The 24,002-nt window shown below is 43.0% G+C and overlaps 1 protein-coding gene across 3 annotated transcripts in view; it reads right to left on the reverse strand.

Moving 5' to 3' along the window:
• SRBD1 (S1 RNA binding domain 1) overlaps positions 1-24,002 on the reverse strand; it is a 207,714-nt gene that overhangs the window by 179,019 nt on the left and 4,693 nt on the right. For 2 of the 3 annotated variants that reach the window (XM_074989638.1, XM_074989637.1), the window contains exons 3-9: positions 21,727-21,867; positions 15,598-15,680; positions 13,344-13,518; positions 11,143-11,481; positions 9,631-9,797; positions 7,828-7,945; positions 7,258-7,396 (exon numbers count right to left, since the gene is read on the reverse strand). In XM_074989638.1, the coding sequence (XP_074845739.1) occupies positions 7,258-7,396; positions 7,828-7,945; positions 9,631-9,797; positions 11,143-11,481; positions 13,344-13,518; positions 15,598-15,680 (1,021 nt within the window). In that variant the 5' untranslated portion in view covers positions 21,727-21,867. Of the gene's footprint in view, positions 1-7,257; positions 7,397-7,827; positions 7,946-9,630; positions 9,798-11,142; positions 11,482-13,343; positions 13,519-13,815; positions 13,901-15,597; positions 15,681-21,726; positions 21,868-24,002 lie in introns of those variants that run through there. The other variant, XM_074989639.1, reaches the window with a different exon arrangement.

Raw genomic sequence — 24,002 nt, forward strand, 5'->3', positions numbered from 1 at the left:
TGCTGCCCCGCCCCAAACTGAGAGCTGGGCCTGTGCGCAAACCCTTGTGCTGTTGCCCCGCCCAAACTGAGGGCTGGGCCTGTGCTCAAACCCGTGTGCTGCTGCCCTGCCCTGAACTGAGGGCTGGGCCCGGACTGTGTTACAACTGTGAACTGCTGCCCGCCCTGAACTGAGGGCGGGGCCTGTATGTATTACTATTGTGAACTGCTGCCCCGCCCCGAACTGAGGGCTGGGCCAGTGTTATAACCCTCTTTTCATTGCCGCCCGCCCTAGGCCAAGGGCTGGGCGTCCCAGGACTCCTACAGGTCCTGTGAGAAGCAAGATTAAGGGGGAAAAAAATGGAGGAGAGCTGGCAGTTTTTCAAAGGGACATTATTAAAGGCCCAAAAGCAAGCTATTCCTCCGCGTAGGAAAAATAGAAAATATAGCAAAAGACCGCCTTGGCTTTACCAGGAGATCTTGCGCAATCACATAAAAAATGGAAACTAGGACACATTACAAAGGATGAATACAGGCAAACAACACAGGAATGCAAGGGCAAGATTAGAAAAGCAAAGGCACAAAATGAGCTCAAATCAGCTACAGGCATAAATGGAAACAAGAAAACTTTTTATAAATACATTAAAAGCAAAAAAGAACAAGTTAAAAAATCACTTAGGAAAGTTAGATGTCTGCAAGTCACCCGGGCCTGACGAAATGCATCCTAGAATACTCAAGGAGCTGATGGAGGAGGTATCTGATCCTTTAGCTATCATCTTTGGAAAATCATGGGACACAGGAGAGATTCCAGAAAACTGGAAAAAAGCGAACAGTGCCCATCTATAAAAAGGGGAATAAGAACAATGCAGGAAACTACAGTCCGGTCAGTTTAACTTCTGTGCCAGAAAAGATAATGGAACAAGTAATCAAGCAAATCATCTGCAAACACTTGCAAGGTGGTAAGTTGACAGGGAACAGCCAGCATGGGTTTGCAAATAACAAATCATGTCAAACCAATCTGACAGCTTTCTTTGATAGGATAACGAGCCTTGTGGATAAGGGAGAAGCAGTGGACGTAGTATACCTAGATTTTAGTAAGGTATTTGATACAGTCTCATATGGTATTCTTACCAATAAACTAGGCAAATACAACCTAGATGGGGCTACTATAAGGTGAATAACCATACTCAGAGAGTAGTTATTAATGGTTCTCAAGCCTGCTGGAAAGGTATAATAAGTGGGATTCCACAGGGGTCTGCACTGGGACCAGCTCTGTTCAATATCTTCATCAACAATTTAGATATTGGCATAGAAAGTATGCTTATTAAGTTTGCAGATGATTCCAAGCTAGGAGAGGTTGCAACTGCTTTGGAGGATAGGGTCAAAATTCAAAATGATGTGGAGAAATTGGAGAAATGGTCTGAAGTAAACAGGATGAAGTTTAATAAAGACAAATACAAAGTGCTCCACTTAGGAAGGAACAATCAGTTTCACACATACAGAATGGGAAGCAACTGTCTAGGAAGGAGTATGGCTGTAAGGGATCTAGGAGTTACAGTGGACCACAAGTTAAATATGAGTCAACAGTGTGGTGATGTTGCAAAAAAGGCAAACGTGATTCTGGGACGTACTAACAGGCGTGTTGTGAACAAGACACGAGAAGTCATTCTTCCGTTCTACTCTGCACTTGGTTAGGCCTCAGTTGGAGTATTGTGTCCAGTTAGGGGCACCACATTTCAAGAAAGATGTGGAGAAATTGGAAAGGGTCCAGAAAAGAACAACAAGAATGATCAAAGGTCTAGAGAACATGACCTATGAAGAAAGGCTGAAAGAATTGGGCTTGTTTAGTTTGAAAAAAAAGAAGATTAAGGAGGGGACATTATAGCAGTTTTCAGGTATCTAAAAGGGTGTCTTAAGGAGGAGGGAGAAAACTTGTTCTTCTTGGCCTCTGAGGATAGAACAAGAAGCAATGGGCTTAAACTGCAGCAAGGGAGATTTAGGTTGCATATTAGGAAAAAGTTCCTAACTGTCAGGGTGGTCAAACACTGGAATAAATTGCCTAGGTAGGTTGTGGAATCTCCATCTCTGGAGATATTTAAGAACGGATTAGATAAATAGCTATCAGGGATGGTCTAGACAGTACTTGGTCCTGCCATGAGGGCAGGGGGCTGGACTCGATGACCTCTGAAGGTCCCTTCCAGTCCTATCATTCTATGATTCTATGATTCTAACAGCATGTGAAGATATGAATGATTCTGCATTCAGTGCAGAATTTGGGTATGGTGTAGTAAATGAAGAATGCCACCATATGGAAATCAGAATAACAGCTATGCATTAAGTGAACATCACCAAGCTTCTGCACTGCTGGAGGTAAACACAGTATGTGGACAATACCTATAATATAATGCATATGTACGAAGTGCAGAATGCAGACTGCAGGAAGCCTAAACTCTCACATTTCATAATGTTTGAATGTTTGACTTTGCAACCTGAAACAATATTCTTTTCATTCAGATCGTATTTTTTTATACTGTTTCTTAGGTGTATTCTAAAAATACCAAGCAGTCCTCACGAGTAGCGACAGGGAACGTACTTCTGAGCAAGTATGCTCAAAAGTAAAAGAACATGGAAACATGGCAGGCAACCAGCTTGGCTTAACAGGGAAATCCTTAGTCAGCTTAAATTCAAAAAGGATTCATACAACAGACGGAAACGTGGACAGTTGACTAAGGAGGAGTATAAACATACGGCTGGAGAATGCCGGGCAGTTATCAGGAAAGCAGAAGTACAATTGGAACTGCAGCTGGCAAGGGATGTGAAGAGTAACAAGAAGGGTTTCTACAGGCATGTGAACAATAAACAGGTTATCAGAGAAGTTGTGGGGCCATTGCTGGATGAGGGAGGTAACCTAGTGACATGATGCAGGAGAAGATGAAGTACTCAATGCTTTTTCTGCCTCAGTCTTCACAGACAAAGTCAACTTCCCCATGACGGTCCTAGACGATGCAGTATGGGAAGGTGGAGGGCAGCCAGCTGTGGGGAAGGAACAAGTTCTGAGCTATGTAGAAAAACTAGATGTGCACAAGTCCATGGGTAGGGATTTAATGCACCCCAGGGTACTGAGGGAATTGGCAGAGGTCATTGCTGAACCTTTGGCCATTATCCTTGAAGACTCTTGGAGATCAGGGGAGATACCGGATGCCTGGAAGAAGGCAAATGTAGTGCCCATCTTTAAAAAAGGAAAGAAGGACAACTCAGGGAACTATAGACCCGTCAGCCTTACCTCAATCCCTGGGAAAATAATGGAGGGAATCCTCAAGGAATCTGTTTTGGAGCACTTGGAAGAGGGGAAAGCGATCAAAAGTAGCCAACATGGATTCACCAGGGGCAAGTCCTTCCTGACCAATCTGATTAGCTTCTATGACAAGGTAACAAGCTCTGTGGACATGGGGAAGTCAGTGGATGTGATATACCTTGACTTCAGCAAGGCTTTTGATACGGTCTCCCACAACATTCTTGCCCATAAGTTAAGAAAATATGGATTGGATCCTTAGACTATAAGATGCATAGAAAGCTGGCTTGATGGTCAGGCCCAACGAGTAGTGGTCAATGGCTCAATATCTGGATGGCGGTCTGTTTCAAGAGGAGTGCCGCAAGGCTCGGTTCTGGGGCCGGTGTTATTCAACATCTTTATTAATGACCTGGATGAGGGACTGGATTGCACCCTCAGCAAGTTTGTGGATGACACAAAACTAGGGGGAGAGGTAGATTCGTTGAAGGGTAGCGAGAGAATCCAGAGGGACCTGGATAAATTGAAGGACTGGGCCAAAAGAAATCTGATGCGGTTCAATAAGGAGAAGTGTAGAGTCCTGCACCTGGGGCGGAAGAATCCCAAGCATTGTTACAGTCTGGGGACTGACTGGCTCAGCAGCAGTACGATGGAAAGGGACCTAGGGGCTTTGGGGGATGAAAGGCTGGATATGAGTAAACAGTGTGCCCTTGTGGCCAAGAAGGCTAACGGCATACTAGGGTGCATTAAGAGGAGCATTTCAAGCAGATCTAAAGAAGAAGTTATTCTTCTTTATTTGGCACTGGTAAGGCCACATCGGGAATATTGTATCCAGTTTTGGGCTCCCCAGTATAAAAAGGATGTGGATTTGCTGGAGCAGGTTCAGCGAAGGGCAACAAAAATGATTAAGGGGCTCGAGCACAAGACCTATGAGGAGAGGCTGAGGGATTTGGGCTTGTTTAGTTTACAGAAGAGAAGACTTAGAGGTGATTTAATAGCAGCCTTCAACTTCCTGAAGCGGAGCTCTAAAAAGGAGGGTGAGAAACTGTTCTCAGTGGTGTCAGATGGCAGAACAAGGAGTAATGGTCTGAAGTTGAAGAGGGAGAGGTGTAGGTTAGATATTAGGAAAACCTACTTCACCAGGCGGGTGGTGAAGCATTGGAATGCGTTGCCTAGAGAGGTGGTGGATTCTCCATCCCTTGAGATTTTTAAGTCCTGGCTGGACAAGGTCCTGGCTGTGATGACTTAGTGGGGGTTGATCCTGCTTGAAGCAGGGGGCTGGACTAGATGACCTGCTGAGGTCCCTTCCAGCCCTGTGATTCTGTGATCAGCAGGACTATGCCTGGGCCTGGGACCAGGTTGGCCACTCCAGGGCAGCCCAGCTACCTGCCCCTACCTTCCAGGAGCTCTGGGGCATCCTGGGGCCCTGGGACAGATCCCCACCCCCAGCGGTTCTGGATACATCTGTAGATGAGTCACAGATGGAGGAGGAGGAGGAGCAGCCTGGACTGGGGACCCAGGAGGCTGATGTGATCGAGGCTGACCAAGGAGGGGAACCTCACAGCCTACAGCCTCTCCCACTCAGCCAGCCAGGCAACAGGAATCAGGCATCCCCAGACACCACTGCAGGATCCTCTGGGGTGGGGCGACACACCCCAGCCACCCACACACAGGACCAGTGGTCCCAGACCACAAACATTCTGGCCTGCCGTGGTACACAGCACCCCATGGCAGCCCTCCAGCAATGGCCAGCACCCACCCCCAGCAGACAGCAGCGTGAGCCACACACAGGACAGCAGCTGGTCGGTGCTAGACAGCACCAGGGGACTCTGCACCATGGGCTGGGAAGGCCCATCCACCTGAGAAGCACCCCCAGCCACTGTGCTATTGGATGGGATGCCAGCCCTGTGCAGGGGTGGCCCTGGGAGGGGGGTAGGTGCCACAGGAAGGCGGCCTGGGGGGGAGCGGCCAAGGGAGGGGGGCAGCCCACGGTCAGACCACCCCCCAGGCCATAGTACACCTTGGAGACTAACGAAGTTATTAGGGCATGAGCAATACCAATGAAAAACTTAAAAGCTAAAAATCAGAGTCCCATGGGGCCTTTATTGCTCACTCCTACGAGCTCAAACAAAATTTTTCTCCTCTCATAATAAATGCAGGCTGTCAACTTGGCTTTCACCCCAGTACCTGATTCCTATCTACATGTTATTTGTCAAGTGTCATGGTCCTTTAAAATGAAAGGCATTATATAAATGCAAGCTCTGATACACTATTTTTAGCAGAATACTGAAAAAAGGTTTATTCATTCCAGATATTAGAAATGACAATGATACATATTACTCCCATAACTGACGGTCTCTTCTGAATGCAAGCTTTGTTACTCCTCATAATTCATCTCAATTTCAACTTTGCAATGAAAAATTCAACTTTCATTATAAATACTTCACTTTGACCCACTCTCCCACTTATCTCACAGGATAGCACACTGCCACGCTTGGAACATCTTGCTTTATGAAACATTGCAACACTCTCAAATGTGACATTTAATCAATCAGAAATTTTGCCAATTGACTTCCCATGCTACATTTGGACCTATTTAAGTTTTCCATTTTAGTTAAACTTCTTATTTTGATTGTGGGTTGTAACATGAGATCAGTAAGAATCAGCATCACCAAACAGTTTTAGCATATGCATGGTTTAAAAAAAAAAGTGATGTGGAAAAAACCATTTTACTAGCTGAATACCATGAACAGTCTCTATCCATCCTGAAGATTTATTCCATTCTAACACCAGACTGCTTTCCCTCCACCATCGACACTTCCACCAATACTTAAAGGGCTCCCACTCACTCCCAACCACCAAACACAGACTTTTTTTTGATGTGCCCCTGTGGACGAAGTTTGCCTCAGCGCAAGCTTCCTACACTATATACCCCTAATTAAACCTTGGGGAGGAAGAGACAGCCTGGGGGCACTGCAGGTGATGGGAGAGGAAGAGGATGGCAGGCTCCCTATCTGTATCTCCATCTCCTTGGACACGGCAACATCACCTTCTCTCAGGCCCTAGCTGCACCTCTGCCTAGGACCTGAGGGAAGGGGATGTTACCACTTACAGAAAAAGCAACAAGGGGTCCTGTGGCACCTTATAGACTAACAGAAATGTATGAGCATAAGCTTTCGTGGGCAAAGACCCACTTTATCAAATGCAGGTGGGTCACCTGCATCTGATGAAGTGGGTCTTTGCCCACAAAAGCTTATGCACATACATTTCTGTTAGTCTATAAGGTGCCACAGGACCCCTTGTTGCTTTTGCAGATCCAGACTACCATGGCTACCCCTCTGATACTTGACACTTACAGAGAGTCTCCCTCTTCCCTGCTGCCCCACATCCCAGGTGAATACCACCTAAAGCCCTCACTCCCTCCTGCATGCCCACCCCCAGCCCTGAGCCCCGCTCCTACACCCAAACTCCTACTGCTGCTGAGGATGGGGGACGGTACCCAAGACTGCCCCAATGTCAGACGGGGTGGCCCAGGGGGTGCTTGAGCTGCTCAGTTGGCCCTCAGACCACTCACACCAACCCTGGAGCTCATGGAGCTCCTAGAAAGTCACAGAATCCATGATTTCAGTGAGCTGCATGACAAACTCACAGCCTTAGTTATAAGTCTTGTGTCAAGGGCTTAAGTGGGGGGTGGAGCTTTAGACAAGCCCTCTGTACTGCAGTGAAATTCACCCTGTATTTTCCCATGCCACAGTCCCTGTAACTGGCTCATCTCTCCAGCTTTCCTTCTCAGATTTTCCAGATTTTTTTTAGACAACAGACAGCTGTGATTTTCAACTTGGCTTTCTATGGCATCTATCACTGTAAGCAATCTAAGACATATTCACATATTAATTTTCAACAGTATAGGGACAGCTAATAAATAAAAGCTGTTGTTTATTTAAGGTATTTTCTAACTCTCATTACTGCATACAGAGATTGGGTACTTACCTTTGACATTAGGCTTAATGTAAGAAAACAGATCAAGTTCTATCGGGTTTTCAATGAGAGATATGGCAGCAGGTTCTAATCCCAATTGTTTGGCCCTCTGGGCTTTGGTGCCTTTACTTCCAGTTTTATATGGTGCAGACTAGGGGAGAGAAAAAGGTGGTTGTAAAATGGATTGTTATTTAAAAAGGCAAAGATCAACATTTCTATGACATCTAAGCAGGAAGAAATATTTTGGGTCAACTGGAACATTTGCAAATTTGTATCAAATTCAGCAAATTGACTCAATAAATACTGCTCAAAAATCAAAAGGTTTTGTCTTGGGCGTCTTCTAAATTAAAAGATTTAATTTTTTATTCAAAAAAACCTAAATTCAAAATGTGCTTCAGCTTGTTCACAGAACAAAAAAAAATCAGAAACTAAACTAAGTATTTGGTTCAACCTTAAACTATTTTTCCCCATTTTTCAGAACAAATCACAAATCAGTTGTTCTCAGAGTACTAAGCACAGCTATCGTTTTACTTTAATTGTAAAATTTTATCTTGCACAAACTTTTTAAAAAGACACACTAACCACATGGTCCAGTTCATCCAAAGTTTTGCAGTTTAATAAGGCTTTTAATAGACCTTCCGACAGCTTTCCTTCTTTCTTTATCTTCTGTATTGTTGCATGTGTCTTCTTTGCCACAGTGCTAAAATACGAGGGGTTTACAATTAACAAATAATCACACTTCAAATGAGATTAAAAATATCACTAAATAGGGGTGTTGTTAAGGCATGGTGTGTGGCCTCAGATGCCAGCAAAGGCTACACCATACATCAGTCTTTACAAACACACTCTGACAAATGCTGTAGAAATCCTACTAATTTCTCTTCCATTTTAATATTTGTACAACAGTCAACAAAGCTTGCGACAGTTTGACGGAAAAGAGGAATCTAGAAATAAAGCAGAGTGTTAAGTATTTTATACTCTGAGGTTCCTTGTAACACTGTAACCCTGTGATCCAAGTGCAGCAACTAGGACACTTCCTTTCAATAAGAATTTCCTTTAACTACCTTTAAGCTAACTCAGGGTGAGAATACCTGATATTATTGCTCAAGTCAATGGGAGTTCCAGATGCTCCCTATCAGAATCTGTTTCAGTAGTAGCAGAAAGTATTAGCAACCTCTTAGAATCCAGCAACAACCAGTATGTGAAATCATTACCACACACTTGAGCTAGTCTTATGGAAGAGGACAGGGGCACTCACAATACTGTGTGCCCCCCACCCCCCAACAGAGTCACCCACCCAACCCCAGGATCCCCTCTCTTGTCCTGGGCACTCTCATCTTTCGAGGGGGAGAGGGGTCCCCCTACTACAACAATGACTAAGAATGGAAGTTGGAAATCTCAGCACACAGAACCCTCATACGTGATCCCTGCCCACCTAGAGCACATCAAACATTTAAATAAACATACACTAACCTCTACATCAAGGAAGAATTATGTCAGCCTGATTCCCACGCAGTGGGGTCTAAAATAGTGGAGAGATTTAGCTTTCTCTGCTTGACCAAACAAGTGCTCCCCAGTCCCAAAGTATATTATTTGAAAAGGACTGGGTTTTTGTCTCCATGGCACCAGGCAGACTGTATACACATACCCTGGAGGGGAGAAGTGGAGTGACTTGCTGTCCTCCTTGCCCACTTACAACTACAGCAGCTTACTCCTTGCTCTTACTTCCTCTAATTCTGCTAAGCGTGTCTATGGGCTACCGGCTACTGGTCTGGCTCCCCACATTATAATGCTATTTTGGGGCTACCTTCCATGCTCTCTACAAACTCCAAGGTCCATGTGCTACTCACCTTACCCTACATACTAAAAACTGCTGGACTGACTCCTGGTTCTAACAAAAAGAAGCATGATGCTTCTTTTCAGATGTTCAGATACCAATGCAAGAAGTTGTGCTTATTTCTGATTCAAGGCTACATATTTCAGGGGCCTACAAATCACAAAGTGCTTAAAATAACTCACTGAGCAAGTTCACAACCCAAAATCTCTTTTCTCTTCTTACAGTGAAGGCGAGAAGCATCAAGAACACTCCTATTTAACGCTGAGTATTTTGGATTAAGAGCTCAGTTTTCTTTTTCTAAAATGGGAACATTCTGCTTAGGATTTTCCCCCTTTGCACTGCTGATGCATACTTACCACCTTCACAACATATTTTGGTGGGAATTATACCACTGTTCCTTTAGACACACTACCCACAGAATTCCAAACTGCAACCAAGCACAACAGGATCATAGACCTGGAAGCATGTCATCATTCAACTCCTTCCCCCTCACACACACATACACACACACACACACTGCCCTCCTCAACCCAAACTAGGTTACTGACCGTAGTTCCTCCAATGTTTGCTGTACTTCTCGCAATGCATCAGCTTCCAGATTATTGACAAGCTCCTTTCGATATCGAGCAATGAAGGGAATTGTGTTTTCATCACGGAAAAGGCAAATTATGTTTGCACACACCCATGGTTCAATATTTGTTCTTTCTGACAGGACCTGCCACAAGAACACACATGTATTTTTTAAAGTTGGTAGTTTATAAGTACAAGTTGGTAGACTGGTTTAAGGTCCTCAGTTCAGGGTCCAGACAGGAGAATGTTGTTTTGTGCACAATACTGTCCTCTGCTGGATGGAATGCCAGGCTTGCAAAAGCATGCCTCAACTACAGTACTGCCTCAGGTAATTTGAACTTGAGTTTGTACTTATTAGCAAAAAGAATGAGTTCCGTACGATAGCCACAGAAAGTGGCAACTGTAGCGGGGATGGAGCAGATGGGGAATAGGACAAACAAGGGGCCGCAATCTTGTTAAACTAGCTCAGTGTTAACAAAAACATCGTTATTAAAGACTGCTCCACAGCCTACATACTTTATTGGGCACTTAGTTCTATCCAACAGCATTATGCACACACTGGTTCACATAATAAAAAGGGACATGGGACCACACATATCTGCAGGAATTTCTTCCCTTCAGAAATTAGAAGAGACTTTTGATAGTCTATGCTATTATTTTTAATGTAGTAGCCAGTTGTACAGAAGCATAAACACACTATTGTGCTGCCATATTCCAGTAATGTAGCTGTGGAACATGGGGACACTTAGCCTCATTGAATGAGGGTATTAACTGGCTATTTCTACAATACGTGCATTTAAAAAGTCATGATTAGGCTTCAGAGTAAATAATTTGCTGAGATGCATAAAGATATCTCACACCATATGCCATTATTGCATCAAGTCTATCTGGATGAAGGTTCCATTCTGGCCAATATATATACCAAAGTCTATGGCCAAACCAAATGGACCATGATTTATGTATCAGACTTAAAAGTTACATTCTGCACACTACCATGAAGCCTAGGGAAAAAAATCCTAAATTTTCAAGAGTTCCATCGTTCAGAGTGCTATAATCTCAGATTGCAACTCCATCAAGACCTAATGATGATAAAGATGAAGAAAAGGACACTATTCTGTAAGTCATTAAACTATCTGTAATTCAAAGTTTACCTACAAGCCACAAATGTCAAAATGGTATCTGAATGTAAATTTGTAAAACTGGCCACCCAGATGTATTTTATTATGAAGTATAATTTTCATCTATATATCTTGTCATAACCTATGTTCAGGCTAAGAACTAAATATAGTAAATAAAGTAACTTGAGCACTATTTATTTAAGAGTACTATTCTACTTCCTGAAATGCACCAGTCTCTCTTACTGAAATCAACAGGAATCACATACCTGCCACAGCCCTAGTTAATCCTATTTGTGTAAACTACACCATAGTTTTACTAAACTGCACCATAGTTTTACTAAACTGCTACAAAAAATACAAGAAATGTCATACCTGCACAATGTCCCAGTTCATTTCTAATTCCTCTTGTTGCTTGGTGCTTCCAGGATGTTTTACAGGTTTTCCTTGAGGACATGTTGTTGATTTTATCCTTTTTAAAGGGGGTTCATTAAATGCAAAGTCATCTTCATATTTCTCCTGTTTTACTTCATTTTCCATCAAAGGAGCACTTGTAGAGGGTATTTCTTCACTAGCTAGGTTCTCTCTCTTTCCCTGAACAACGTTTATTTTTGGCTTTTTAGTTACCAGTTTGGGATCTCCATCTACTTTAGGCTGTAAAAGTTTCAGTCCATCTTTACTGTCTTCAGCAGCAGCAATAGGCAAAGAAGTGTTCTGCCAAATAATCCATCAAAATAAATTAAGCGTGGAATAGAATGAATTAGTCCTCTAAAAACATAGCCACTTTAACATAAATGCTCTCACATGTCCCATCTGCAAATTCAATACCCTCAGCTCAGGATTAAACAAAGACTGTGAATGGCTGGCTAAATACAAAAGCAGCTTCCCCTCTCTTGGAGTTCACACCTCCAGATCTACTGATGACAATACAACTCAGCCTGCCTGACTGAGCTAACCTCCTTATCCCCAGCCTTGCTCTGGCCTATTTATACCTGGCCTTGCAGATTTCCAGGACCAGCATCTGAAGAAGTGAGTTAACTCACGAAAGCTCATGCTCTAAACTTTTCTGTTAGTCTATAAGGTGCCACAGGACCCTTCGTTGCTGTACAGATCCAGACTAACACGGCTACCCCTCTGATACATGTCCCAAGTTATGATCTTATACACAGCGGTTCTCAGGCTCTCAGAGATGGTGCTCAGCATTGCAAAATCAGAGCCCCAATTACACTTCAACCAGTCTTAAGCAGACACCTAAGGGACCAGCAGAAAGATAGCAAACTACAACTTAGTACAGAAGGGCTTTGAAGTTACTTCAGAAATCTTGGAATTGTTTTTAAACTGTTCTCCTACAACAGAGAGTTACCTACAGAGAGGATATATGCTGCAGTTTCCCTGTATACATTACGTAGATATCAAAACAGAAAAGCAGTGATGTAGCGCTTTTACTTTACTGCCTTTTTGCTTTGATAGAAGACAGACTAACACGGCTATCTCTCTGTCATATATAACTGAGTGCTTTAACAGACTGAGCTTGGACCTAGAAAGGAGTCTCTCAAGTTCCAATTCCATCCCTTATGCTAAGTTGTTGAGAAGCCCTAGACAAATAACAGCAAGCTCATACCCCAGATTTTCCATCTAAGTTCTCCTTTGGAATTCAGGAATGAACTTCGCAAAGGCTAGCAAAAACAGTAAAAAAGGGAGCTCCAAACACATGTAGACCTTATATGTAAGCCATGCATACAGGAATACTTAGGCACGTTAGGGTAAATTATGAATAAAATACCTCCCCTTATGATGAATACCCTCACTGCAAGTTTTTCCTAATCTTGAGCATTTCTTGGCCCTACTCTCATATTTTAGTATAAAGTATTTGATGAAAGACACAGGGAAAGTCATTCAAACATGTTAATTAGGTCTTCAAACTTAACTGCTGCTGGGAAAAGATTTACTAAAAATATTCTGCAAGCAGAACTATGGAACCAACACTATCTCATGATAATATAACAGGTACAGCATTTCTATCCTTTCCACCGTGGTAAGAAGTTACCTGCAGCCCCAGAGTTGTGAAAAGGTGGAAGAGAATAGAGGCATAGTATAGCAAAAAGACATTTTAGTTCTGTTTAGTATCGGAGGGGTAGCCATGTTAGTCTGGATCTGTAACAGCAACGAAGGGTCCTGTGGCACCTTATAGACTAACAGAAAAGTTTTGAGCATGAGCTCTCGTGAGCACAGACTCACTTCATCAGATGCTGGTCTTGGAAATTTCCAAGATTGGAGATTTCCAAGACCAGCATCTGATGAAGTGAGTCCGTGCTCACGAGAGCTCATGCTCAAAACTTTTCTGTTAGTCTATAAGGTGACACAGGACCCTTCGTTGCTAGTTCTGTTTAGTTTCCTCTAAAGAAGAGGACGAGATAGATAAAAGTTTTTTTTGTTAAACTATAAATCTCATAGCTGTAAAAAGATCTACGGACTAAATCTCAGATGTTGAGCATCCAAAAATCTCAGGAGGAAAATTCTGGCCATTTCATTTGACAGCTTTAGTAGTTATGTATGTCCTGCCTACAGACACCTACCAGCTCCTCTTTCACTGCTGTCTTTCTGATCCTTTTCCTAACCCCAGCTGACCGTGGAGCAGTAGCCTTTTTAGGTTTTGACTCGGGCTTTTTTGGCAGCTGACGTTTGCTTGCAACTTTACTCTTTGGTTCCCACTCCTCCTCTTCCTCTTCTTCCTCCTCTGAGTCAGAAAAGCTGAAAGGAAAGTCAACATTGCAAAAACAAAAGAAGTCTAAGGCTATATCTACAGTACAGAGACTAGACCAGGCATGGGCAAACTTTTTAGCCCAAGGTCCACACCAAGCTATGAAAAGTGTAAGGACAGTTATGAATGCTCAACAGCTGAGGATGCAAGCTCTGGGGTGAGGCTGGAGGTGGTGGTTTGCAGTGTAAGAGGGACTCTGGGCTGTAACCGAGGTGCTCAGAGGGCAGGAGGGGGCTCAGGGTTAAGGCAGGTTGGGGTGAGGGACGCAGGCTATGATCTGTGCTTACCTTCTCAAACAGTGACATGTCCCTCTTCTGGCGACCTCATCAACCGGCATTGCTCCTGCAGCTCCCATCCGATACAGTTGCCAGCTGCAAGGCCAGTGCTTGTGGCGAGGGCAGCACATGAAGTGCCCTGCCCTATGCGTAGGAGCTGGAAAGGGGTGTGCCACTGTTTCCAGAAGCCATGCAGAGCCATGGCACACTCAGAGAGGTCAAGCCCCAGACAGCTCCTCAGCAGCAGCTTGGGGGATAGATTAAAATGGCTGACAGGCCAGATGTGGCCCACGGGCCATAGTTTGTTACCCTCTGATCTAGACTTACATAGTCCCCTCCACACAGATGTTGTGCATGCCAACAGCAAGAGCTTTTCTGGCAAATGTGGAAGCAGCATGCCCTCCCCGCAAACACCAGCAGCACTCTTCTTTAACACAGGTGAATTTACGACATTATTTTTGGCAACATAGCTATGTCACTAAGCAGAGTGATTTTTTTCATTAGATGTAAGCTTAGAGGGAGACTAGAAAAGATTACACAACTGTTTTCTGAAGTAGAAGAAAATAGGCAAGGAAGATGAGCAGGAAGGGATGCAGAGCCTATAACAAATGCATTTTACCTACTGCAGTTAGTGGCTGCAGGATCAAGAGTGATTCCAGGCAGACCTCTGGCCCTCCAAAAGCAGAACATCCAGGCTTATACATGGCTGGCCTTGTTTTGGGGACTTAGGTAGTGAGGCTCTAATCTAACGCACACATTTGCTTGCCATTTTTATTTTCATTGTGTGTGTTAAGTGTGCAGGTAGGGAAGGGCTGGTTTGCAAATGAATTCCTTTTTTACATTAACCCTTTAATTGCCTCTGAGAAGGGATCTTGAGAACAACCTCTCTCTCTCACGCTGCACCAGAGTGCCCTCAAATCATAAAAATTGAAGCAACACACGCTCATCCCTTGCTATACGAGCACAGTTGGTTCCTAATTTTTTGCTCGTAGGCGAAAACTCGTAAGAAGGACACTAAATTCCTATTAAAATACATGTAAAAGTCTCTGATTGGTTCCAAGTGCTTGGAATGGCAGCACGTGGCACTGCTTTTGAAAGGTAAGTGAATGTGGGGTTGGGAGGGGGTTAAAGCTGGAGCCAGTTTGGGGCCATGAGCAGGAAGGAGATTAAAATCTGCACATGGATCAGGTGGAGGAGGTGGGGGCTTGTTCCTCCGGGCTGTGGCAGTAGCAGCTGGGGAGGGGGTGGCGGGTTCAGAACGAGATGGGGTGGGTGTTGGAAGCGGGCTGGGGGGGTTGTGGGGGGCTGTGGGCTGCGGGGAATGTTACTGGGCCGGGGGGTATGCAGGGAATGGCCACAGGGGAATGGTGGGAGTGGGCCCTGAAGGTCAGCCCGCACCCCAGGCAGGGACCCCGCGGGCTGGCTCAGCTCCAGCCACGGGGCTGCACGTCAGCCCATTCCCCAGGCAGGGACCCCGCTGGCTGGCTTGGCTCCAGCTGCAGGTTTCCCTGGCCAAGGACCCCCCAGCTGGTTTGGCTCCAGCCACAGGGCTGCAGATGTCCCCATGCCCTGGCCAGGGACCCTGCAGCTGGCTCGTGTAAGCAGGGAAATTCACTCGCACAGTGAACAATTGTAAGTATGTGTGTCCCTCGTTTTAGCGAGTACTCTTAAGTAGAGTACTCGTTAAACGAGGGATGAGTGTATATGCAACAAATACGCATTACTGAGACCAACAGGGTTGTACCAAGTATGTTCTGTAGCCCAAAAAGAATTTAAATGGAAAATTAATCTTACGATTTAAAAAAAGATGTTAACTCATCTTCTTCAGATACCAGTGATTTGGGTTTAGATTTTGCTCTCCTTGGTAGAGTTGACATCTGAAAGAGAAATTGGGGAAATAAAAGTAACAATCAATTACAAAACATTCTCTCTTCCAGATTATCAGTCTTGTACTTTATAAAGAACATTCTCAAATCAGAATGTTAGAAACTGACATACTGGTCTGTATGTAGTATACTCAGAATACACTCCTATATTAAAAAAAGTACACATAGGCCAACAGTATCAAATCAACTTAATTCCACAATACTTTCCTTTGGGGAAAATTACATATAGTCAATGTGGCCACATTAGACACAACCCTATGCCATTTTTTAGTGAAATTAAGTCAAAATAGGGCTCTTCTAAAGCATAATGTTCCACACAGAAACCTGCACCAAAGAAACTAAGCCTGTGGTAATTCACACGTGGTTATAAAAGCATGAATGATACCGATTTGTTGTTTCAATGCAAAATATATATGGACTCCTTCTAAAAAAGATGTATGCCATTTCATGAGCATTACAGCATGCATGTTATCATGATGCTGGATTTCCCCAATCCAATGTGTACATAGGCAGCAATCCCAAATACTAGTCCACAGGTCCTGGATTACGAATCATTTCTTCTGATCAACCCAAACACTAGATCAAAATTCCAAGAATGTGGATTAGTTTTCAGAGGGACACAGCTACATATACTCTACACAACAGTTAGTTGTGCACACACCTCCTTCAGAGACAAGTCTCTGGATTTGGAAACTACAAAACAATATTTAAAAAATAACTGTATGCAAACATATTGCATAACAAAACAAGACTGGTTATTTGCAAGATGTTATTAGTTTTTGATAAGAACAAAAAATCATATACTTAAGAGAACAGCACACACCATTTTTATAAGGGAATCTTGCAAGCCTCCAGGTAAAACTCTTCCCCCTCCTCTGTTCAGCTGGGTCTATTCAAATATCCTCTCTTATGCCCTCACAGAGCAGTGGTTCCCAAACTTTAACAAGGGGCAAAACCTTTTTGCAAGTATGTCAAATCTCATGAACCCTCTCCAAAAAATGAATATTTCCAGGAATCTTCTTCTTTACCTAAGCATAATTTATAAAAACAGTGATCTTTAAAATCTGAAAATTGTTTTATCATACATTTATTACACACTATTATTATCATTGCAGTGTTAATGTCATTACGTTACAAAAATGGCAACATTCTTCCAAGATTTCACTTTCATAGCTAGTATCACTTTGATTATGCCTATTGTAAAACAAGGTTCCCAGATTTTATCAAGGAGTATTAGACATGAAACAGCAGAAAGGTATTTAAAGAAGTCAGCTCAAATAGAGAGTTCCTTCAATGCAAGCATACATGACTAAAATAAAGCTTAAAATTGTTCTTCACAGTAATCTTAATAAACAACGTTGGTAGCCTATTTAATTTTAAATAAAGCAAAAAATCCAGCCACCTTCACTTCATTTTCTCTCTTCAACGTGATGGATGTGCTTGATTTGATCTGCATAGCTCTTGGAAGTCTGCAACCACTGGAGAAAGGTGAAGATCTTGTTCAGCACTGAGTCTGCATCTATATTTGGTTTTCAGATGTGTATACGAGGAAAATGATTTCTCACATGACTATGTTGCAGAAAACAGTAACAAAACTGTAATAGCTTTCTCTGTCAGAAGTGGGTACTCATTTCCTAAACTCAGCCAGAAGTTGATCAAGGACAGATTCCTGAAGCTCCTTTTCAGTTGTAATCACAGGAGATCTCAATCTATTTCTCCTTTTCATCAGAGCTCAATATTTGTCTTGAGAAAGTAGTAGTACCACCAAAGGGGCTGTAAATCCAGTTACCATCACTTGTAATAGTTGGAAAGGATTTCCTGAATACCATGCAAAGTCCTTATAGGTGTGCACTTAAACTGATTTTAGTGTGTTGATCCAACTAGTTTATGTTCTTTCAGGAAGTCATGAAGAGTAATGAAATGCTCAGTTTGACTGTTCTACAAACCCGTTCCCCAGAACTGCAACTTCTTTATCATGAATTTGGCCTTGCACATTGAAAACTATTATAGTGATGCCTTGAAAAATTAATCCTTGAGGACATGTCTCCTTAATAAGCTAGGCTTTGGAGCCAGACACAATTTACGACACTGCTGGCAAAGTGGAAAGGGTGCGTGTTGAAAAAGAACTAGGATTTTGCCCCTTGAGAGTGACCTAACTTCAGTATTTCAGAAAATTGTGTCCACCACTCGCTTCTTCACAAGTATGTGAAATATTCCGTACTTTGTTGACTGTGATTTTGTGAAATTTACCATCTTCACTGCATTGTCCAGCACTTCCTTCAGTCCCTTATGCATGCATTTTGTCACAAAGGATTGTCTATGGGTAATTCAGAGTCCAAGAGATGTCTGATGAAACCTTTTTTGGTCCCATTACAAATCTGATATACTGCCCTGTCACTGATGTGCAAGACTGATGTCCATCAGTGGAAATACCTAAGCAACAAGACTAACCTATTTCCTTTACTTGAAAATGTGTGTTACTCTGCTTCAAGATATCTTCTCCAGCTGTACACTCTTTCAATAGCCTGCAAAACAAGTATTCTTCAACTATACCTTCATTCACATGATGTACAAACTGTAGCAAAACAGACGAGCAACATCAGTTGATTAAGCCAACTGCATAGCACAATGTGGAATATTTTTCACTCTATATACAGTTGTGGTTGCTACCTTATTTAACGTGTCATTCATTCTTCACAACAGTGTATTTCTGGATGAAGGTACTATGTCAATCCTTTTTGCAGCCTCTTCTCTGAGCATTCAAGGATCTACATCTCTACACGCAGACCAGTCAATTTCTCTACTATGGTATAGGCTTCTGATGCTTTTGCTACTTCATAGCTCATTTGATACAAAATTGCAAATGCATTTTTTTAATCAGTACTTACAATGGATACAAAACAGCTAATGTTTCCACTGGGCTACTTTTCACTTAAAAAAATCAATGGGCTTGTTAGGTAGCACAGAATGCTTAGTTTCTAAGTGATGGTGAAGCAGAGAAGGATTGAAGCTGCTGTTTGCAAGAACATCACAAATAATGCACTGTGGTTTTAGACTCTTGTTGGGGTCCCATCCCCAACTCTACACTACAAGTGCGGAAAGTGGAGCTCCACGGAAATTTAAAAAACACCTCACCTGTAAATAGGCTTTACCTTAAAACTTCCCAGGGTCACAGATTTCCTGGCCCTGGGGGTACTTTTGCTCACACCAAGTGAGAAAATAAATCCTACCGCAAGAAGACACCCTCGGATGTCTTCCTGTGGGGGTACTCCAAGCTCTTAACCCTCCCTTCAGAGAGCTCAGACACAAAAAACTGTAATTCAATAGCTGACCATTTGGGCTAAGGCACAGACTGTTCTTAGGACACAGGAATCAGATTAGTTGCTTACAAACAAAGATTTATTCACAAAACAAGAGGAAATAATTCATGGGTTGCACGCAGAGAAAAATACTTCCTTGGGATTTAGCTTAAAAGTTACAGGGGAAAACATCAAGTCAAACAACGGCACAAAAACAAATACAGGGCAGAGAAGTCCAACCAAATTTAAAATAAACAGAAACCTGAACACATCTAACTATACACTTCCCTTGTACGTACATCTCTATGGCTGATTTTGCAATGTTTAAGATATTTCTGATTTTTCATTCCAATTTCTAGGACACATTTTCCCTGTCCCATGCAGACACAAAAAGCCCCAGGAACTGCAACTGTTCTCAGTTTAAACAGAATTACTTCACTGCCATTGGCTCACCTGGGATTCAGGTTACCTCAGAAGATTAACCCCTTCCCTGCACTCATTCATCAGAACACTCTTGAACAGCAATGCATGTAAAGCCATATTTTATATCGCTGTTTTCATGTTCTCTCTCCTCTCATAGGTGACTTCCCAGGTCCATCATGGCCATTTGACTTAGATTTTCCACACTTTGGACTTGACAAAACACAAGTTGATGTTGAACATTCACTTTTTTGAAGTTTTTATGCTTTCCAATTTCAACTATTTGTCCATTGGGGTACGTAACACTTCAAATAAAAATAACTTTGAGAATTCTCATGTGTCACTGCAGCAAAACAAAATTCCACGGATAGTGACTGAATTTAGACTGAGGATCCTTACCACTGCATTGGCTATAGAGACTTTGGCTCTGGCTAGTTTAGTGTACAAACACTTCTTATTCCAGTATCAAGGCTAATGCATCAGGGCCATCCTTAGCAGGGTGCAGGTGTAGACACAAATTAGCCCGGATGTCCCCTCTCCCCTCCCCTCCCCTCCGGGTAAAACATGGTTCCTCCTCCTCTCCTGCCCAACTTCCCCCCTGTCTGCCTGCCCTTTTTCCTGCCCTGGGCTGCCAGACCCCATACCCCATTTCTGAAACTCTTCCTATGTCCACAATTATAGATTTTTTCCCAAGAATACCATATATCTTTTCAGTTTGGGAGCTATTGTCATAGAGGACTGAGCCCTGACCATCTGTTAACCGCTTTGATTGGCTCACGTCCAAAACCACTCTGCAGGATCCACTCCTTGCATTGTCAAGGAAAGTTAAGACCCAAGGCTTTTGAAGTTCATCGCCTTACATTTGTGCAGGCCAGGGATAAAAGGTGAATCAAATTCAAATTTTAACACTAGGTGCCCTGCTAACAGAATGGGCTCTTAAAATTGACTTTTGCCTGGGTGACTAAGTCTTATTTTTACCTGGATTTACCTATCAGCATGTTACATCACTCTCTGCCAACAACAGGACATGTCTATACTTGCCACTTAAAATGCAAAAATTCCCTTTTTTGCTTAAACACCATGCGAGCATTTGTACTTGCCATTGACTTTTTGAAATTAAACCCAGAAGTTTCACCACAAAAAGAAAACCATCTCCACAAGAGGCATAGAGCTATTACTGCTATTATTATGTTTTTGCAGAGATGTGTGAGTGCAGACATGTTCTGTTTATGCAGCTTTTCTTATGGAGGATAGCCTAGAGTGCCTACATAACCACTCGGTCCAGCAGCTTTGCTGCCAGGTAAACAAACATCCACCCATCCCCATGTAAAGTCCCAGGAACTTTGAAATTCCCTTCCTCTCATCATCCAGCCAGGAAACAATGCTTCCTCCACTGAATGAACAGTCCCATCCGGGTAGTAGATGAGCTACTGGAGCTGATCAGTGTTTCAGGAGAGAGGGCTCTGCAAGGACCCAAGATGCCCCACAATCACACTCACACCCTTTCCACAAAACCTATAGTCCAAATGGAGAGAACTACACTGTGGACTAGCTGGCCTCAGGGTGTTGCACTCATCCAGGAAGGTAGTGCTGCAAATATAACCACTCAGATGCATGTGAGAAAGAGTACAGAAACCAGTGCTTTTCCTTCTCCAGTTCACTATCACCAGTGAAACTGGCGGCACAAAAACTCTGCAAGTACAGACAAAGCCTCTCTGTTTCTGCTCTGCAAACAGCAGGTACAACTCCACAAGAAGTGTACTTCATTTGGCCTGATTTTTTTAGGCTGACTGGACCACACCATTATAAGCAGATAGGCACAACAGAATTATGACACAGCACCTGCCTACATTAAGGTCCCAGATATCATGTCGGGACCATCGCCCTAAAAGGAAAAAAAAAATCATTTTGTCCCTTGCTGTTTGGGGCCAGTTCTTCCACAGCAGAGTATGCAAAAACCTTAACAATCACACATTTGCACATGTGCACCAGCTAACTGTGTCCCTTTGCAAACACAGCCCTTTAAAACAAACACACCCAAATGGTTTTCAGCAGTTTTTTTCCCATGAATTGGTACTAGACTGCTAGTGCAGATAGGATGAAAACATTTTCCAGCAGCCCCTGAAGAAGGCACGATGGAGCCCTATGTCAGCCAGTTCCAGAAGTTAAATTCCACTCAGAACTGGTTCCCATTGCAAAACAGCTGCCAATAATAGATCAGTTTCTTAGGTAGAAATATGTCATTTGTGTGAATGGTGGAATGTTACTCTCCTAGAGGAAGCTTTAAATCTGTGAGGAACAAAAAGGTCACTGCTCACCTTACTAGTTTTCTCTCTTCTCTCTTCCACAAGCTGCACTGCTAGCTGTTTTCTCTTTCTGATGCTCTTGCTCCTGCAACAGTCACTTCTCACACTCTTTTCTTCTGATTTTCAAAGCTGAAAGATCACTGCGCCAGACTCCTGTATGAATGAGATTCTCATTGTTTTTCCAAAGACACATGAAAATGTATTTTGCTTTAATTTTGTCGCTTCTACAAAATAACTACATTGAAAGAACGTTATTGAAATATGTGATGTTAATTTCCTGCAAATTAGAACAAATCAGTGTAATGGTTCAGGGTGAATGGTATCTTTCAATAGGCTCTCAGTCTCTCCACAATCACCCCTTTCAAGTGACACAACTACACTTCCTTCAAGATGGATTCCTATGGTTCATCCCACTTTTAGACTGTCTTACTGCATAAGCGTCTACTGCCTGAACTAAAAGACTCATCTCTTTGAGAGAAATCTGCAGCTAAACCAAAACATCTCTAAAGAGGTACACACCACCACACTGAGCCCATGTGAATTACGCTGGGGTCAGGTCAGGTATAGCAACAGCAGCAACCTACACGTGGCCTGCATTCAAATACTGACTCTAATCCACACAAACCACACCAGACCTGCACAGTATTTCCACCCCTTCATGGTTGTCCAGAGCATTTCTTCTCCAGTATTTCCTTTACTTATCCTCACTGAGCATTGGAGACCAAGCAAGTCACCAGACTGCTGAGAAAGGCAAGGATAAGACGAAACCTGGTTCACGTCTGCAACATTGCCTACAATACTCAGCACTATCATGAGGCATACTTGATCTCTCAAGATACTCCTACATATCTCTTCATATCACAGTCACTGCTTTGCCATGTGTTCCACCTGAGCCTTCTCCCATTCAGAAGAGGCACAACCAACACTATAAGTACAGCTGGAATGCATGCCGATAAATGTATTCCACAGATTCGATTTCCTACAACACGACACATTCTTTTACTTCTTCATAAGGACTTATGACTGATAACATCTTAACTCAGCTCATGCAAACACAATGATAAGTGATCACACATATGCAGATCAGCTCATGATCTGAAATCTTTAATGCAGCTTCTTTCCCCCAAAATATACACATAAATACAGGCATTCACATTTTGGGCTCGAGCGCAGGAGAGGAGTGAAGGGCAGCATGTGGCTCATGAGCAGGATTGGCCTTTAGGGTTCTCACTATGCTACAAAGATAATTAAATGCTACTGCAAAAAGAAGAAGAAAAAAGTGAGTATCTCTTGGACATTTATTAGCAGGAGCATTGTAAACAAGATATGAAAACTAATCCTTCCACTCTACTCTGTGGTGAACTATGACTGAAAACTCTGCGTCTTTTTAGTCTGCATAGAAGACTGAAAAGGGATGTAATTACTGTTTTTAAGTGCATAAAAGGCTGTTACATAAAGAACAGAGAAAATTACTCTCTGATGATAAAACAAGAAGCAATGGGTTTAAATTGCAGCAAGAGAAGTTTAGGCTGGACACTAGAAAACTTCCTTATGGTCAGGGTGATTAACCATTAGAATAAGATGCCTAGGGAGATTTAAAAATATCAACTGATGAAGATTCCACAAAGTAGGTTAGAGAAACACAAGTCATAAATGGTCTACGTAAATTCTTAGTCCTGCCTTGAGTGCAGAGGACTGGACTGGAAGACCCCTTCAGGTCCCTTCCAGTCCTATAATTCTAGGACTCAAAATGACTTGAGAAATTTTTTTCAGGTGTGGCAGAATTAGAGCCAAGTTAGTTTCTGTGACTGTGCTCCCAGGGAGCCACACCAGAGTTACTCATTTAGGGTGCACTGCAAAGAATGGAACAGCTACTCCCCAAAGACAGTGGACAGTCCAATATTTAGATTTACCAAACCAGTTCAAAACAACTCACTAGTTACCCAGAAACCATCAACCCAGTTACCTTAAAGCAAAGGTGAGGAACCTTTTATGGGTCCAAGGCAACTGACCCACGGGAAAAAAAAATCAGTTGGGGGGGCACATAAAAGTGAGAAGCCAAAAAAACAAGCACAAGCGCCCCTCACAGATGTGGCCCGACTGAGACACCTCCCCTAAAGCTTCAGCCCCCAAGGGGCAGAGGGATGGAAAAGGAAGTTGTGGGGGAGTGAGAATCAGGGCTTCCCCAGGCCAGATTAATTTTTCTGGGAGCCTGAGGTAGGACCAAAAATAAGGGGTTCAGTGTGCAGGAGGGGGATGCCAGGGAGTAGGTGTGGGGTCAGGGCAGG

This window comes from Carettochelys insculpta, chromosome 3 (genome assembly GCF_033958435.1).
Source record: "Carettochelys insculpta isolate YL-2023 chromosome 3, ASM3395843v1, whole genome shotgun sequence".
In the NCBI taxonomy this organism is placed as follows: domain Eukaryota; kingdom Metazoa; phylum Chordata; order Testudines; family Carettochelyidae; genus Carettochelys; species Carettochelys insculpta.